This window comes from Mesoplodon bidens, assembly GCF_964165515.1.
Source record: "Mesoplodon bidens genome assembly, chromosome: 15".
Classification (NCBI taxonomy): domain Eukaryota; kingdom Metazoa; phylum Chordata; class Mammalia; order Artiodactyla; family Ziphiidae; genus Mesoplodon; species Mesoplodon bidens.
The window spans coordinates 69,911,558-69,931,266 of NC_138171.1; the positions used below are offsets into that span (position 1 = coordinate 69,911,558).

The 19,709-nt window shown below is 43.8% G+C and overlaps 1 protein-coding gene across 5 annotated transcripts in view; it reads right to left on the bottom strand.

Annotated features, from left to right (window-relative positions):
- Positions 1 to 19,709, bottom strand: part of RALGAPA2 (Ral GTPase activating protein catalytic subunit alpha 2) — a 287,179-nt gene that overhangs the window by 223,253 nt on the left and 44,217 nt on the right. For all 5 annotated transcript variants that reach the window (XM_081256663.1, XM_081256662.1, XM_081256661.1 and 2 more), the window contains exons 4-7: positions 17,512 to 17,569; positions 7,486 to 7,529; positions 5,042 to 5,219; positions 4,065 to 4,180 (exon numbers count right to left, since the gene is read on the bottom strand). In XM_081256663.1, coding sequence (XP_081112789.1) covers positions 4,065 to 4,180; positions 5,042 to 5,219; positions 7,486 to 7,529; positions 17,512 to 17,569 — 396 coding nt within the window. The remainder of the gene's footprint in view (positions 1 to 4,064; positions 4,181 to 5,041; positions 5,220 to 7,485; positions 7,530 to 17,511; positions 17,570 to 19,709) is intronic.

Here is a 19,709-nt window from a genome sequence, read left to right on the forward strand (position 1 = left end):
CAGCACAGAGAAGAGGGGCAAGAAAGGAGGAAACAGACAAAAATCGTCAGATACTCGGAGATAACAGACATACCTATGCTGGTCTCTGCCCCTGGCTCGGAGATAACAGAAATACCTATGCTGGTCTCTGCCCCTGGCTCGGAGATAACGGAAATACCTATGCTGGTCTCTGCCCCTGGCTCGGAGATAACGGAAATACCTATACTGGTCTCTGCCCCTGGCTCGGAGATAACGGAAATACCTATACTGGTCTCTGCCCCTGGCTCTGAGATAACAGAGATACCCATGCTGGTCTCTGCCCCTGGCTCTGAGATAACAGAAATACCTATGCTGGTCTCTGCCCCTGGCTCGGAGATAACGGAAATACCTATGCTGGTCTCTGCCCCTGGCTCGGAGATAACGGAAATACCTATGCTGGTCTCTGCCCCTGGCTCGGAGATAACGGAAATACCTATGCTGGTCTCTGCCCCGGGCTCGGAGATAACGGAAATACCTATGCTGGTCTCTGCCCCTGGCTCGGAGATAACGGAAATACCCATACTGGTCTCTGCCCCTGGCTCGGAGATAACGGAAATACCTATGCTGGTCTCTGCCCCTGGCTCGGAGATAACGGAAATACCCATACTGGTCTCTGCCCCTGGCTCTGAGATAACGGAGATACCCATGCTGGTCTCTGCCCCTGGCTCTGAGATAACAGAAATACCTATGCTGGTCTCTGCCCCTGGCTCTGAGATAACGGAAATACCTATGCTGGTCTCTGCCCCTGGCTCGGAGATAACGGAAATACCTATACTGGTCTCTGCCCCTGGCTCAGAGATAACGGAGTTACCTATACTGGTCTCTGCCCCTGGCTCTGAGATAACAGAAATACCCATGCTGGTCTCTGCCCCTGGCTCTGAGATAACGGAAATACCTATGCTGGTCTCTGCCCCTGGCTCGGAGATAACGGAAATACCTATGCTGGTCTCTGCCCCTGGCTCGGAGATAACGGAAATACCTATGCTGGTCTCTGCCCCTGGCTCTGAGATAACAGAGATATCCATGCTGGTCTCTGCCCCTGGCTCTGAGATAACAGAAATACCTATGCTGGTCTCTGCCCCTGGCTCTGAGATAACGGAAATACCTATGCTGGTCTCTGCCCCTGGCTCGGAGATAACGGAAATACCTATACTGGTCTCTGCCCCTGGCTCAGAGATAACGGAGTTACCTATACTGGTCTCTGCCCCTGGCTCTGAGATAACAGAAATACCCATGCTGGTCTCTGCCCCTGGCTCTGAGATAACGGAAATACCTATGCTGGTCTCTGCCCCTGGCTCGGAGATAACGGAAATACCTATGCTGGTCTCTGCCCCTGGCTCGGAGATAACGGAAATACCTATGCTGGTCTCTGCCCCTGGCTCTGAGATAACAGAGATATCCATGCTGGTCTCTGCCCCTGGCTCTGAGATAACAGAAATACCTATGCTGGTCTCTGCCCCTGGCTCGGAGATAACGGAAATACCTATGCTGGTCTCTGCCCCTGGCTCTGAGATAACGGAAATACCTATACTGGTCTCTGCCCCTGGCTCAGAGATAACGGAGATACCTATACTGGTCTCTGCCCCTGGCTCTGAGATAACAGAAATACCCATGCTGGTCTCTGCCCCTGGCTCTGAGATAACAGAAATACCTATGCTGGTCTCTGCCCCTGGCTCGGAGATAACGGAAATACCTATGCTGGTCTCTGCCCCTGGCTCGGAGATAACAGAAATACCTATACTGGTCTCTGCCCCTGGCTCTGAGATAACAGAAATACCTATGCTGGTCTCTGCCCCTGGCTCGGAGATAACGGAAATACCTATGCTGGTCTCTGCCCCTGGCTCGGAGATAACGGAAATACCCATACTGGTCTCTGCCCCTGGCTCTGAGATAACGGAGATACCCATGCTGGTCTCTGCCCCTGGCTCTGAGATAACAGAAATACCTATGCTGGTCTCTGCCCCGGGCTCTGAGATAACGGAAATACCTATGCTGGTCTCTGCCCCTGGCTCTGAGATAACGGAAATACCTATGCTGGTCTCTGCCCCTGGCTCGGAGATAACGGAAATACCTATGCTGGTCTCTGCCCCTGGCTCGGAGATAACGGAAATACCCATACTGGTCTCTGCCCCTGGCTCTGAGATAACGGAGATACCCATGCTGGTCTCTGCCCCTGGCTCTGAGATAACGGAGATACCCATGCTGGTCTCTGCCCCTGGCTCTGAGATAACGGAAATACCTATACTGGTCTCTGCCCCTGGCTCTGAGATAACAGAGATATCCATGCTGGTCTCTGCCCCTGGCTCTGAGATAACAGAAATACCTATGCTGGTCTCTGCCCCTGGCTCGGAGATAACGGAAATACCTATGCTGGTCTCTGCCCCTGGCTCGGAGATAACGGAAATACCTATACTGGTCTCTGCCCCTGGCTCAGAGATAACGGAGATACCTATACTGGTCTCTGCCCCTGGCTCTGAGATAACAGAAATACCCATGCTGGTCTCTGCCCCTGGCTCTGAGATAACAGAAATACCTATGCTGGTCTCTGCCCCTGGTTCGGAGATAACGGAAATACCTATGCTGGTCTCTGCCCCTGGCTCGGAGATAACGGAAATACCTATGCTGGTCTCTGCCCCTGGCTCTGAGATAACGGAAATACCTATGCTGGTCTCTGCCCCTGGCTCGGAGATAACGGAAATACCTATGCTGGTCTCTGCCCCTGGCTCGGAGATAACGGAAATACCTATGCTGGTCTCTGCCCCTGGCTCGGAGATAACGGAAATACCCATACTGGTCTCTGCCCCTGGCTCTGAGATAACGGAGATACCCATGCTGGTCTCTGCCCCTGGCTCTGAGATAACGGAGATACCCATGCTGGTCTCTGCCCCTGGCTCTGAGATAACGGAAATACCTATGCTGGTCTCTGCCCCTGGCTCCTGGCACAGAGTCCCTAACACCCTGGTCATTTCTAAGTGACAAGAGCTCTAGGCAACTCTGAACGGGCTCCTGGACGGGGCTGGTCACCAGGAGGACAAGCCGCGGTCTGAAGCTTGGAACTTTCAACCTCTCCCCGCCCCCTGCCCCATTGTTCCAGAGGCGGGAGGGGGGCTGGAAATGGAGTCAATAATTGATCATGTCCCCGTGAAGAAGCTGCCAGAAAAATCCCAACAGCCTGGGTTTCAGGGAGTGTCCAGGCTGAACACATGGACACTCCAGGAGGGGGACGCACCCCCATCCACAGGGACAGAAGCCCCTGCGCCCAGGACGCCCCCAGACCTCACCCTGTGTGTGTCTTCATCGGTTGTTCATCCGTGTCCTCTATCTTATCCTTTCATAAACTGGGAAATGTAAATCAATGTTTCCCGGAGTTCTGTGAGCCACTCAGAAAAGGAATTGAACCTGAGGAGTGAGTCATGTGAACCTCTGATTTGTAGGTAGATTGGACAGAAGTCGTGGGCAACCTGGGGACCGACTCCCCGCGACTGGCATCTGAGGGGGTGGGGGCACATTAGAGGACTGAGTCCCTTCCTGTGAGACCTGAGGCCGCCTCCAGGTAGAGAGTGTGGAAGTGAGTTCAATTGTAGGACACCTGGCTAGTGTCGCAGAGAATTACTAGGTGATTCAAATCCCACACGTTTGCTGAGCAGAAGAGTCACAAGTGAAGTGTTCTGTGTGAATAATATGAAACCATATGAAAGTAAAGGAGACATATGAGGACGGAATTGGTCCTTTACACACACACACACACACACACACACACACACACACACACACACACACACACACACACACACACACACACACACACACACACACACACACACACACACACACACACACACACACACACACGTGTACGTATGTAGGCCTGGTCTCTGCTGAACTGTCCTGGCACGCATTCTATGTTTAGTGAAATACCAAATAAAATCACCTCAAAGAAAAAGCAAAAATATAAAATATGAACAAAGAGGAAGAAAAGAGGCAATGTTTCCTCTTTCCTACTGAGAATACGACCATCACTGAATTATCCACGATTTTGCTCATACCTGAGTAACCATATATTTCAACAGTATTTGAAGAAAAAAGCACGTTTGGTCCTCAGTGATCTTTTCCCCTGATATGGCTGGCAGGAGTGGCGTGATTTCTTCTGGATATATCTTTGCTGCAGAGTGGAAAATAAGGAAACCTCTTTCACCAAAGTTAAATTTCAAACAGGGCTTTGAAAAATGGCCTCTATTAAAATACATGTACCTCACTTTGCTGTACAGCAGAAACTAGCACAACATTGTAAATCAACTACACTCCAATAAAAACTTCAAAAAAATAAAATAAAATATATGTACCAACCGCTGGAACTGCTCACACTTCAGGCCAGGCCCATCTGACACAGGGGACAGATGCCCATGAAGCCACCTCCCTCACGGGACCATTCTTTTCCCTTTCACATTCTGCTCTGGCCAGCCCAAGATCAAATACCTGTCACTGGGCAATAAAGTGATAGGCAGTAATAATCAGTGGCCCTAACGGGCAAGTTCCTTGAAAACTCACTGGGCACAAACCGCTGGCATTAATAGTCCGGTGAGGCCACCACTGTCCTTCCATGAACGCTGCATGAAAATACACAGCTGGCAACAAAGAGCCTGGGGGAGCAGGTGAACGCCCACTTATAGAACAATCGCGATGAGGGCAACAGGCAGCAGTTTGGGAGGCGGATTTAAATCTCATTAACAGCAACAAAAGCACTCACTCCGGACGTACCATGTGTCTCTGCTCCTGCCAAGAGCCGTGCCCTCCCTTCCGTTCCTGTTTCCACCACTCCAGTAAATTTCTCCTGTCATCATTTCATACAAAACAGGCTCCAACTCTGTCAGTTCTAATGTTTGTAAGAATCTACTGTGAGTACGAAACACGACTACGCATCTATGAAACCAAGGTCTCTATTCAGGAAAAGGACAGACCAAGGAATTCCTCAACACAACTTGGAGGGTTGTTTCCACCTGTAAGATGTGCCACCATCGCTCACCGTCAGCTGCGCTGGGGCCAGGATTGATGAGTGTCTCCAGTGTACAGGGCCCCCTGGACGACATGATGGCTGGGAAACCGGGCACCAGGCAAGCAAAGATCAGCACCTGCTCTTCTGCACAGTTTGTCTGAAGTGCTTGAAGCCACAGGAGAAACAGCCTGATTCCTTCACATCTTATCTAAAAACAATATCAAAGGCAACAAAAGTAAATATGTACATGTATTTGCAGAAATGCATTGCAATGTAGCATTGGTTCTGGGGGGAAATAAACTAGAAGCTAAAAGCATTACTGAAGTCCTGCACCAAGTCCTTCCCTGAGTGACCAGGAAGCAAGGGCACTGCAACCCAGCACGAGGGCCAGAGTGCCTGAGCTCCAGTGCAGCCTCAGCCACTTTCTAGCTTTAGCTGTGAGCCGTGGAGGACCACTTAACTCCTCTGTGCCTCGGCGCCCCCATCTGTAAAACAGGGATGATGACAGAGTTTACCACAAAGTTCTGGTATGGGGTGGAGTGAGTTAGAATTGCCCAGCTCACATAAGTGCTACCTAAGCATTTCCTATAAGCAGTATTTCATTCTTTATGGCAACAGCACCCATACCATCAACGCTTGAATACTCAGGAGAACAATGCAAAGAGAATCGTCCTCCAAACTTACACTGTGCTTTGGATAGAATTTCTGTCGTGTCACTACATTATGCACATGTATGATGTTCTTGAAAATCAGAACACTTAGAGCTGAATAGGACCCTGAAGACCTGGCTCCCCTGTCTGTGTCCCTACTCTATTCTCTCCTACCCTTTGCCATGCGCCGAATCGTTGGCATCACTGGTAGAAAATATCAATATAGACAGATGTGCCCTTTTTCCTCCTCTGCACTTACTTTCAGCTTCCCATTCCTAGAATTCATAAACACAGGTAACTCCATTTTTATATTCCTAAATGGCTGGGAAGATGATGTCAATAAAAGAGGTTAAACGAGCAAAGGAGATGAAAAAAATGTCAGACGCAGCTGAAAGATGGAGTGAGCTCCAAATACAGGCAACTGGGGTGCTGCCTGATCTCCTTTCAGTGACACCAAAGTGGTGCTGATTCCTCCACAGCAAGTGTTCAAGCCAAGCCCCAGGCTCTGCAGGAAAGGTAAGAGGAGGAGGAGAGACAGGAAGGAACGGAGGGAGGGAGGGAGAGAGGGAGAGAGGGAGAGACGGAGAGAGGGAGAGAGGGAGAGAGGGAGAGAGAAAAGCTTGGCTGACCCCCCAGAGAAGTCAAATACACCAAGACAGATACTCCATCAACAATGATCCCATGACACCCTTCCAGACATGCCCTGGACTCAGCACGGCTCTGCTCTGCTCAGCCGCTCACACCTGCCCAGCAGGTAAGATGAGTGGTGACGATGCTGAATACATAATGCTATTCAGCGCCCAACAAAAAATGACAGGGCTCTATGTATATCTAACCAAATTATATCAAATTTAACAAGAGAAAATTTTCTACATACTTCGATCACAAATGTCCAATTTTTTATGTTAACTGCATTAAGATAATTAAATATAAATGAGTCCAATAATAAACAGAAGATAAGCTGGTAAGTTTTAGCTATAAGACCATTAATTAAAATAGGAGGGACAAAATATGGAACAATCATGAAACTAGGGACAGCTCATCTCTTTTTTTCCAACAGGTAAGAGGGAGTGAACCAATTTGAGTGGCTAGGATTGTTTAAACTGATATAAAACCAAAAATGTATTAGCTTATTAAAGGCACACACATAAATTAAATAGCTATGAAGTGAATTATCTTCCATAAAACATACATCCCAGGCTGGCTTCTTTTGCCACTTATGTTTTAGGGTCATCTTATTCCAGCATCAAATGCTATACTTTTAATAAAGGCACATTCATTTTAAAATAAGCCAATTTTAACCTAAATTACAAGATCAATCTGCTGCAAATGAACATTCAAGAGTAAGCCTCTGCTGCTCTTTTTCCCCACAAGCGTTCTCAAAAATAGCAAAAGATAATTGAGAGACAACTATAATTTTTAACAAGAAGATTACTGGGGTGAACAGAATCAGGCACATTAGCTCTGAAGCTTAGGGAGGATCTGGTTCAACTTCTCTTTTCTGATGATAAAGCTGAAGCAGTCAGCACCTCGCCGGTGGTCCCCTGGCTGCACACGGCAGAATCGAAATTAGAACGCAGGATTCCAAACTCCGAATCCCAAGCCACTTTCTCCTAATAATGTTTAAAATGTCTAGCACAATAAATTATGATATAAGTATAAAAACTCTAATATATGTCATATCATTTCTCAATTAAAATAAAAATTAAGTTAAATGGCTTTTAAAGATTTTTTTTTCAAAATGGCCTAATTTTGTCACATTATGGCATGAATAAGTTTAAGAGTAATGAAAAAAGCCATTACACGTTCATCTAAAATAAATACCTTAATAGAATTTCCAGTGTGTAGAAGCTTCTTTAACGTTGAGCCTGAAAGTTTAAAACAGTGAATTAGAAATGGAGTATGTGAATGCATATCTAAGGCCTATTTTTTAAAAATTAGTTTTAGAAAGAAAAAATGTACTTATGACAAAATATAGCATTTTTAAAAAATAAAAGGAAGAAGGCTGACCTTCAGAAGCAAAGCAATGTCATAGAAAGAGAGATATTGTTAGGATAAAAATACTTTAAGTATGAACCTCTTCAAAATTCTTTTAAAAGAGTCAAAGCGATTGATATTAAGGTAACCCAAATGCCCACAGTGGATTATGTGCAAATGTCTCTGTCAGGCACAAAATGAATGATTTCTTTAAATCTCTAAAGGAAAACATAATATAAAACTACCACTCACAAAACATTTTTACAAGACCATTTTGCAAATATTCAGGACAGCATGTCTCTCTCTTTGAAATGACAACCACATTTATGGGTTCTGTCCATCAATAAATCATCTAGCAGCGCACTTAGGTCACTGTTGAGGAAAGGAATTCAAGGTTTCCTCAGAACTACACCAGCTGGTGCTGCAGCCCACTTGGGGGAGAAGTCTCCCTCATGAGGACGGAGACATAGTACCTATTACTCGCTAGATGTGTTCATGCCTTTAGCAGAGATGGCTTGGCAACCACACGTCAGTATCACATGTAGCCCCTAAATGAGATCTCAACCTCAAAAAGGAAGGAATCTTTTAAAATAAAAATAAATTGGAAGTCTTAAGCGAGAGAACCTTTTTTCCCAATTTTTTTGAGAAAAAAAATTATTTAGATTTCCTGATGGAAAGTTTTGTGCAATATTTTAAAATTGGATATCAAGTCACTTTACACCACCAACATATTTTGAAGAAATAGAGCCAGTGCCTCGACAACTGCTACGGGTTGTATCTATGTGGACAGATACATGTATGTCGGTTAAATGCATACACTTTAGGAATTCATTACCTGGAATGGAATCATTGGCTTTCTGAAGGAACCTTGTACAGCTATCTGCTGTACTGTTGATAACACCTAATGCTGGGCTCGGTGGGGACTCACCATCGTCGTGACTAGGTTGCAGCACTGAATTACTAATGGTTTGTGATGAAGTAGGAAGTTAAAACGCCCACTTCCCTCCACATCTGTCACCAAAGCATGTCCAGTGATTTGGGGTCCAGAGTCAGCATTGACTAGGCTGGGCTCTCTCACAGCCGAGCCCTGAGTGCCTGTGCTCACGGGACTACTTATCCCACACCTGTCCTCCACCTGGTCCTCATCCCTCGCCTCCCTGTTCATCCATTCTTGGACCAAGTCCACCCTGCCTCAGCTTAGTATTTGCTCCATTATGCCCATGAGGACCTCCCGAGGCTTGGCAGAGCCGGCAGAACCTCACCTCCCGGGAGACTCGGGATAAAGTCTGCGCAGACAGCTCTCTTCCCAGACATCTGGCAAATCCATCATCTTGCAACACATTCTCGGAGACACTTTCTCCTGCTCATTGTGTGTGACCACGGGGGCGTTGTCAGTCCTTCCTTCCCCTTCTTGAAATGGGCTCAACATTTTTATTTTAAACTCTCAGTCTACCCATAGTTGCCTATAGCCACACTTCCCTACACAGGGAGGAGAAAATACATACTTTACATACTTTACAAAGAGACATAGAGAATCTATGCCCCATATATGTCAACAGTACCCTACTTTTTGAAATGATTCTGTTAATTCGTTACAGCAGCAATAGAAAACTAATACATATATATTTGATCTATTCCATCCTGCTGTATTCAGAAACTCTCAGATGTGTGAGGCACTGCAGCTTAGCAGTTGCAAGACAGATTCAGGAGCCAGACTGCTAGGGTTCAAATCCAGGTTCTGTGCTTACTGTGTAACCTGGGTCACTTACTTACTTTCACCATGCCTGAGTTTTCTCATCTGTATAATGGGATAATAACAGTGCCTACCAGAGAGCACTGTAATGAGGCTTAAATGAGTTTACATACATGCTTAGAACAGTGTCTGGTACATGCGAAGCACATTCCCCCCGAAAGACAGGGCATCAGCTATTCTCTAAGGACCTCTTTTTAAATAAGATCAACGTTATAAAGAAAAATGTGTGCAGTGCAGGCACATGTCAGAGGGTTTCAACATGAGAACTGGTGATGAGTACCTGAGAGCCTTCCCTGGTCACATTAGGTATTTCTTAAAGACCCTAAGTTCACAAAGATATTTCTACTTTTACTTTACCATTATGAAATCCATTTCATTTTAATTTCAAAAAGTTTCTCTCTGTATATCATTCCTGTTTGGATTTTTAAACTCCTCAACCAAACTGTGATTATACCCACCTCCATCTCTTTTATGTGCCTCTTCAACCCTACTGATTACCACTATATTGACTCATGTGAAAAAAGAATAAATGAATGAGTACAGTAAAGTAGTTGAAAAATATTGAAAAATCGAAAAGCTCAATATTGAAAAATGAAAAACTACTATGAAAAATCACACTAGTTTAAATATTTATAACACAGAATGTATTATAATTTTACTTTCCTGGCTTTAATGGAAGCAAATTAATCAATGTTTTCAAAGTCTACTTCTTTGCTTATCTCACTGATAAGAATTGCAGTGCTTGAAGATTTCTCCTGATAAAGTGGCAATCTTTTCAAGATCTTTTAAAGATATTTTTAAGGCCACAATTTCACAAAGCCGTGTCAAATCTAACTTTAACATTACAAAATTCTTTCTTATTTATTTTTAATTAAAAAAAAACCTCCCTCTGTGTATGCATCATGCCTCAAGCCAATTAATAAGCAATGGCAGTATGACATCAGAGAAGGGGCAAGAACATGGAGAAATGCCAAGTGGGTGCTGGTGTACAAGCTCTGCTGAAAGTGCCAGCGGAGCAGTAGCACATGACTTTCTGGCACTACAACATCTAAGCACAGGGGAGCAGCAGTCTACTGGAGGAAGCTGAAATTAACAACGAGTATCTCAAAATGAATCAAGGGCCTAAATGTGAAATATATAACGATAAAACTTCTAGAAGGGAACACGGAAGAAGATCTTTGTGATCTTGGGTTAGGCAAAGGTTCCTTAGACATGACACCAGAAGCACAATCCATAAAAGCAAAATTGATAAACTGGATTTCATCAAAAGTAAAAACTTCTACTCTTTGAAGGACACTATTAAAGAAATGAAAAGATGAGCCAGAGCCAGGAAGACAGTAGTTTCAAATCATATATTTGATTGAAACACTTATAACTAGAATATGTGAAGAATTCTTAAAATTCAGTATTAGGGGGGAAAGCCCTCAACTTAAAAATAGGCAACAGGTTCAAAGATACACTTCACCAAAGACATACAGGTGACAAACAGCACATGAAAAGATGCTCAAGGTCATTAGTCGTTAGAGAAATGCAAATTACAACCACAACGAGATACCACTACCGCTAAAATTAAAAGACTGATAAGACTGACCATTGATGAGAATGTGGAGTAATCGGAACTTTCACACTGCTGGCAGGAATGTAAAATGGTACAACCACTTGGGAAAATAATCTGGCAGTTAAACGTATGTCTTTATTTGATTCAGCCAGTCCATTCTCAAGAGACTGGAAAGCACATGTCCACACACAAAGACTTGTACACAAATGTTTACAGTAGCTTTATTTGTAGCCACAGACTAGAAACAACCCAAAGGCCCATCATCAAATGAATGGATAAAAAAACTATGGTATATCCATTCAATGGACTCCTGTACAACTTAGAAATAAAAAGGAATGAACTATTAATATATGCACCAACACAGATGACTCTCAAAATAATTATATTGAGTGAAAGAAGCCAAACAAAAAAGAGTACACTGCATGATTCTATTTCTATAAGACTCTAAAAAATCAAACTATCAGGACAAAAAGCAGATCTGTGGTTGCCTGGGGACTGGGGGGGTGAGCTGGGGAAGGGTGGAATGGGGCAGGAGGAAACTTTTGGGAGTGATGGCTATGTTCATTATCTTGATTGCAGCAATGGCTGCACAGGTGTATACCTACGCTTAAACTTATGAAAATGTATATTTTAAACATGTACAATTTGTTTAATGTCAATTATACTTTTAAAAAGCTGTATTTTAAAAAAAGAAAAAACAGAGCAGGTAGCCTGGAAATGACTGAGTGAAAGATCAGGGATGGAGATTGTGGTCAGACAGAGATCTGCATCACGACAAGGGTTGGAAGAGAAGTCAGGAAGCCACAGAAGGCGAGGGGGTCAAGGGGCTGATGGGTAGCTATGGCTGCCTTGAAGGAAAAGGACTGGGAGAGAGTAAAGCCATTAAAAAAGAAAAGCAAGCGAGCAGATGATCAGAGGACATGGCAAGAACAAGGGGAAGAAGGCAGCATCGTCAAGGGAGAGAGGTTTCCGTAGAGGGGGTGGTGGATGAGGTCTGGAATGGGCCTTGAAGGAAAAAAGACCGTGGTCTCACCCCCATACCCCTGAGGGAGACAGAGAAGCACCAGAGAAAACCCAGGTTTCTGCAGCCACGGAGGTGAAAGCAAGAGGCCGAGGCTGTAGGGTTGTCACTTAACCCAAGAAGAGGGCTTCCGGAGGGCAGAGCACAGAGGCGAAGGAGGGGAAGAAATGCAGAGCAGGGATGGGGGAAGCACCCGAGGGAGGATGCTGGGAGGACACCAAGTGAGCTGACAGGGCATCAGGCCCAGCCAGCCCTCGGTGGGCACGAGGCACACAGGGCCCCGGACTTAGCCCAGCCTGGCGGCGATGCACCCTGAGGGAGTCCTGGTGTGAAGTGCCTGGGGAGCCCCCGCTCCCTCGGGAAGAGTGGGCTGACGGGGAGGGGCCCTGGGAGGGCTGTCAGACTCAGATTCCCGAAGAGTGAGCAGCAGAAGCTATGAGAAATGAGCCTCAGAGAGTGTGTTCACATCCCAGGCAATGTGAGCCCACTGGGTAGCCCGGGGTATACCCAATGCAAGGATATTCTTTAAAAGCCATAAACATATTTGCAGTTTAGTTATGCACCTGGTTTTTATACTATGTATAAGAAAAACCTAGTTGAACAAACTAGATTCAGTGACTCATATATAAAAACCATGTATGAAGTTTTGTACATGTGTGAACTTTCATTAATTGAGCCTGCTCCTTTAAGCCCAAAGGTTATTTATTTTTTAAACATTTTTAATATAAAACATCTCTAATACAAAACATATACTTTCATCCACTCGGCAAACATTTACCGAGTACAGACGCAGCACTATACACTGAATGGGACAGAAAATCTTCTTTATAGAAGCTTCTTAAAGCGAACACATGTATAACTTGAGTCCTGTACTAAGACACATGGGCACATGAAGGGGCGCCACAGCCTGCCCTTGCACCAAATATCCCTGGTTTGCTGCTGTGCCATTCTTTATCATCATCTCACTCCCTGTCAGTTCTCAGTATTACTCTCAGATAAGGCTTCAGCAGCCACGTTTACCCACCATGATTTACTACTTGCCTAAAATGGACTTCAAGAAAAATCTAATAAACAAATTTTTTTCCATTTGTAATTAGTAACGGAAATTTGCAAATAGTTGAGTAACGGGCCAGCATATACCACAGAGTTCATAAGTGTTGTGTCAGTCACTTCCTTAATCTCCTTACTCTCCAAACATCACTTGAATCAGTATCTCCAGATGCTCAGAATAATGAGGCAGTGTTCATTTCACACTGCAAGCCTTAGAGTTCAAATATGTTCCTTGTTCACAGACTTACAGCAAGGAGCCAGCCTTAAAAACCTTACAGACGGGCGTCCCTGGTGGCGCAGTGGTTGAGAGTCTGCCTGCCGATGCAGGGGACACGGGTTCGTGCCCCAGTCCAGGAAGATCCCACATGCCGCGGAGCGGCTGGGCCCGTGAGCTATGGCCGCTGAGCCTGCGCGTCCGGAGCCTGTGCTCCGCAACGGGAGAGGCCACAACAGTGAGAGGCCCGCGTACCGCAAAAAAAAAAACCCAAAAAACCTTACAGACTATTTTTTCCCTCTAAAAACACTTTTAAGAAAAATAGAATGTCTCTCTTTGCTACAGACAAAACATGATGACAAGATAAGAAGCCGAATTCAAACACTGTGGCAATTGATGTTTCGAATTATCTCCTTCCTTCTCAGGATAAAATGTGGCTATCGGGTAGGTCTGAGAGCTTCTAAGACTTGCAGATACAGGAGTTGCTCATATTTTCGGCTTCTGTGCCTAGTAACATTGTCACTTGTACTGTGGGGCAGGAAGCATGCTGTGTCAGTGGTGTGAAAACCAAACTCCAAGGGGCTTCCCTGGTGGCGCAGTGGTTGAGAGTCCGCCTGCCGATGCAGGGGACACGGGTTCGTGCCCCGGTCTGGGAAGATCCCACATGCCGCAGAGCGGCTGGGCCCGTGAGCCATGGCTGCTGAGCCTGCGCGTCCGGAGCCTGTGCTCTGCAGGGGGAGAGGCCACAACAGTGAGAGGCCCGCCTACCGCAAAAAAAAAAAAAAAAAAAAAAAAAAAAAAAAAAAATAAAATAAAATAAAAAAACCAAACTCCAAGGTGCTAACCCAATATTTCAGAGTACCTTGGCCCCTACCAGGCTTAATTAACATTTAATTAAGAGGTTTACACAGCAGTGTTCTTCCTATTAGGTAAGGAATACCAGATATCTATAGAGAATGCAAAAACCTGCAATAAGGGAGCTTAGGTCCCTAAACTGTCAGGCGCTGGGAAAAGCCTCCTGCCCTGACCCCGGAGGTTTTGCACACGTCAAGATGTCAGTGCTAAGGAGAGATCCAAGGCACATTCCTTCCCTTTGAAATCTGGTATTTCCCTACAGTTTCTTACTTTCTATAACGAACTTGGTCAAGATCTTGAGTGACAAATAGCAACAGTTTTAACAGGTCCAAACAAATTGGGAAGAATGCAAGAAGTACAGCTGAGGTATTAAAAAAAAAATGTGTAGAATTACAAATCCACAGTCGCTTACTGGCGATTTCAAAATCCAAAAAGCTATGAAAACAGAAACTTTTCTGTGTAACTCTTTTTTGTTTTTACATTTTCATTTTTTTTTATTGGAGTATAGTTGCTTTACAATGTTGTGTTAGTTTCCACCGTACAGCAAAGTGGATCAGCTACACGTATACATATATCCCCTCTTTTTTGGATTTCCTTCCCATTTAGGTCACCACAGGGTACTGAGTAGAGTTCCCTGTGCTGTGCGGTACAGCAGGTTCTCATTAGATATCTATTTTATACATAGTATCAATAGTGTATATATATCAATCCCCATCTCCCAATTCATCCCACCCCCCTCTTACCCCCTTGGTATCCATACGTTTGTTCTCTATGCCTGTGTCTCTATTTCTGCTTTGCAAATAAGATCATTTATACCATTTTTTTAGATTCCACATATATGTATTATATTCGATATTTGTTTTTCTCTTTCTGTGTAATTCTTTAGTGGACAAGGCCTGACGTGACCTGAACTCATGCGGTGGCAACACCAGGCTAGCCTGAGGCTATCTGGGGTGTAGTTATCTCACAATGATGAGTACTTACACCTCAGGCTACAAAAAACCTGACACTGTGGGTTACAGGGTGCTGCCCAGGCCCCTGGGGGTTACTTACAGACACTAATGTTGACTCGATGGTCGTTATACACCCACGTACCACATTGCCATTCTGAAATCTAAGAAACTCTGATTCAACCCACATCTAGCCTGAAGAGCATCAGAAAAGGGATGTGGGCCCGTCGCAACACCAACTTCTACCCACTTCGATAAATCGTGCAAAAATTTACTTACCTGAAAAGAGCCTGTTTGATTCAAGCATTAAGTATACAACTGTCAATAATAAGGATGATTTGATACACAAATGCTCATACTTGAACGTCCTTAGACATGATGCATTCTGACTGAATTACAGAGCCGGCTTATTCTACACAACGGACAAAGACAACACCTGCTCTCCCGGGGGCTCAGGAGACCTGGCGCTCTGCAGCTCCCCCGAGCCAGAAGTCACTGTTCTCAGAATGATACTCTTAAACTGGGTACCAACGCTACTTGTACCAGCAATTGTAACCAGCCCACAAGGTCCTGGGCAGAGTTGAAGTGATACTACACACTGCCTAATGGGTGCCTAAAGTTTCACAACACAAGTGGCAAGTTAATTTCCACACATAGTTCTAGTAAGTTCATTCATGCTGAGGGGAGCCTACTAGTCTTCAGACATTGTAAAGTATTATTGAAGAAAATGAGGGTGGTTTTCACACAGACAACATAAACAACATTGAAGGATTATAGGGAGCACAGATAAACACCGCATGCAGGTATTTTTCATTGTCATCCATTCCCGCTGTACCGCAGAGCATCACAAATCCCCATGATGTCACTCTAACTTATACTTAATGTTTAATTTTTTAAATTTTTACCGTAATTTAAATACAGAAAGTCAAAGCATCAGTTAAACAGAAAGGCTATCAACAACTCTAAAATTTAAAGAAAAACTTTCTTTGTGTGTTTGAAAGCTTGAAAGACCAAGGCACGATCTTAAGATAACGATTTATTCATTCAGTTCAATAGTGTGCTTAGTATATATACTTTACTTTCTTTACATTTATAACATTTATAACATATAACTTTAAATAATTCAGTTTATATAAAGATCGGTTACAGTTTTCACATAAATAATCCTAAATTAAGTTTAGGACCCTGAATTTTGGAACATCCCCTGACTGTGCCACGTTCTTTCAGGTTCCCTATCATTTTCCTATTGATCTCTCTCACCTGGAAAGCCCTTCCCACACTCACCTTTCAAGGCTCAGATTGAAATGACCTCTTTCAAAGGCTTCCTCAATCCCTCTGAGTAGGATTATTCAACTTTTCTTCTTTGCTCCCACTACACTTCTGGTAGAGCAATGATCATACTGTACTCGTTTTTTCTCACCTAATCCCCATTAGGCAATCAGCTTACATAATACAGCACGGTGAGATGCTCTGTTTTTGTCCCTGAACTTTGCACACAAAAGTCTCTCCCTCAATTAAATATTTGAATGAATGAACGATCTAATAGTTAAGATTCCACTATAAGGTCATGCTCTCCTCAAATATGACCACCTGGTAAGGCAGGAGAGTTATAGGAAATGTCAGAGTCCTCTAAGGCAGAAGGACTGAACCGGACACTCTTTAAAGATAAGGTAGAGAGGGCTTCCCTGGTGGCGCAGTGGTTGAGAGTCTACCTGACGATGCAGGGGACACGGGTTCATGCCCTGGTCTGGGAGGATCCCACATGCCGCGGAGCGGCTGGGCCCGTGAGCCATGGCCGCTGAGCCCGCGCATCCGGAGCCTGTGCTCCACAACGGGAGAGGCCACAACAGTGAGAGGCCCGCGTACCGCAAAAAAATAAATAAATAAAAATAAATAAAGATAAGGTAGAATTCACAATCAATGCCACGAATTACTCTTGTTGTACTGTGAACAGTAAATTGAGAGTAAACTGTGAGATGTCGAGAACTGGACAGAAGGTGGTAACTTGCTTTATTTCAAGTTCCCTCTTGCTGCCACTTTCTAAAACGGTCAAACAAAATAATTCTGAGTCCATGATAAAGGCCTGAAGAACAAGACATTCTTGCAAGAAAAAAATGTAAAATTATTTAAGTAAAATACTCCAGATCAACTTTACGTGCACAGGAATCCCCTGGGACTCTTGTTGGAAACGCAGGCTGTAACTCAAGAGGTCTGGCTGGGGCCTGAGATTCTGCATTTTCTAACAAGCTCTCAGGTGAGGTTGAGGCTGCTGGTCTGTGAACCACTTTTAGAGCAGGAGACAGAGGATGCACTTCCCTCTGAAGTCCAGGTGGGACTGTCTCAGCTTTAATTGGCACACTTATTAATATTCCTTGCTGTAATCTATCTTGATGGTGCTGATTATATAAAACAGTACCGAAAATACTATTGGAAGAAATCTATATTACCTAAAATTTTTGTGATTGTTCTTACCTATACTCTGGTAATGCCATCGAAAGAAAATTCGTTCAGGTAGAAACTGCAGTATTTTCTATAAAACAAACAAACAAAAATTGATAAGATATAAAGAGAAAATAAACAACAAATGAAATTACACATTTTCATGTTAGCCCATAGTACCTGCTGTATATCTATATATATCTATATAGATATATTTCAGAAAAGAAAAAAAAACTTCGTAATAAGATAAATATTGCACTTTATCTTGGACCCCAACGGGACAGTCTCTTTTACTTGCCCCAAGCAAACTTCCTTCCCTGAATGTTTTAAAGAGATTACTGTCCCAACTTGAATTCTCCCTATAAGAAAGGAAAAAAAAAAAAAAACCCTGAAGTGATTATTTTATCTTAGTTAAATCACAGCCATTGCTTAAATATTATAAGAATAAGCTCTCAAATGCCAGATTCTCTAGGTGTCTTCTTTTTCACCTTCCACTTCCCATTTTCATTAAAATTCTCACTGGTCTCTGGACAAGAAACAGAATTGGGAAGAAAGATGAACAACGAAGAGGATAAGACCTTACTCTGTGGAATAAGGAAATGAAATTGGTGGCAAGAATTCCTTGAAATTAATAGTTAAATATTAGTTTTAGGATTGTAGTTATGAATCCCCCCACCGCCGCCTCTGGTAGATACAATAAAGAACAAACTTACAATATACAAGAGTATTTGGAGAATGAAAGCAGCTTTTCCCGAAAGACCCAAACAAATGAGAACAACTTTTTTTTCACTCTACAACAAGTATTGGCAAGTCACTCTTGGGCAATAAAAGTCCTTGTATTCTATCTGTAACTGCCTTTTAAAAAAATGTAGAAAATCCAAACACTGGTTAAAATTCATTCCTTGGTATTGATAATATATTTCTATTTTACTACGAAAATCCTCATTCTAGGTTTATCTAGCCTAACAGTCTAACATTTTGAAAGATTAAGGTAGGGGGCCTCCCTGGTGGCGCAGTGGTTGGGAGTCCGCCTGCCGATGCAGGGGATACGGGTTCGTGCCCCGGTCTGGGAGGATCCCATATGCCGCGGAGCGGCTGGGCCCGTGAGCCATGGCCGCTGGGCCTGCGCATCCGGAGCCTGTGCTCCGCAACGGGAGAGGCCACAAGAGTGAGAGGCGCGCATACCACAAAAAGAAAAGAAAAAAAAAAAAAAAAAAGATTAAGGTAGGGACTTCCCTGGTGGTCCAGTGGCTAAGACTCTGCGCGCTCCCAATGCAGGGGGCTCGGGTTCGATCCCTGGTCAGGGAACTAGACCCCAAATTCTGCAACTAAAGATCTCGCACGCTGCAACAAAGATCCCAAGTGCCGCAACTAAGATCTGGCACAGCCAAATAAATAAATAAACAAATATTTTAAAAAATATATCATATTCCTATGATTAAAAAATAGAAAAAAAAAGATTAAGGCAAAAAACTTATTGATATATTCAGACCTCCGGAATAAGTATATTTCCAGGCAGCTATCGACACACTACCTCTTCCATTCAAGCCAGCTTGGGGTTTGGTTTGGTTTTCTTGTTGTAACTTTCCAACTGGGTCAGCAACATACACGTGTGTTTACCTCATTTGTTCCCACCTGACAATAAAGCAATGTGTAAGAACGTCTACTGGGAAAGCCACCACAGGTAAACCTGATCCAATGTGGGTGACTATCAAGGGCACGACTTGTCCCAGCCTGGATGTCTTTCCCAGCAGCTGGGCCTCACTGTAAATGTCACCTCCTCCATCACCTGTCCCATCGTCCCTGGCACAGTCCTCACCCCTGGCTGACTGGAAGCCTCATGAAGGCCAGAACACCCTGAAATATCCCCAGTGCCTGGAGCATGCCTGGCACACAGTCGGTACTCAATAAATATTCAGTAAAAGAATTCTGAATGTTTTTTACTTGTGAAATTGTGAATTTTATAGGTAATCCTGATCTTTGCTATGGTCTTATATTCACATTGACATAATATGTACCTTATATTTCCTTAAACATCACTGAATTAGTGATGGCATTTACATTAAAATACATTAAAATGTGTGGGCGTTTTTTAGCCCTGAACCTAGTAAAGAAAACCCAGACAAAAAATAAAAGCCGTATCATTTAAAAGAACTAAGTTTTTCAAAATCTGATAAACATAAAATATAAATGTATTTAGTTACATAATTTGTCATAAATTCTACATGCTA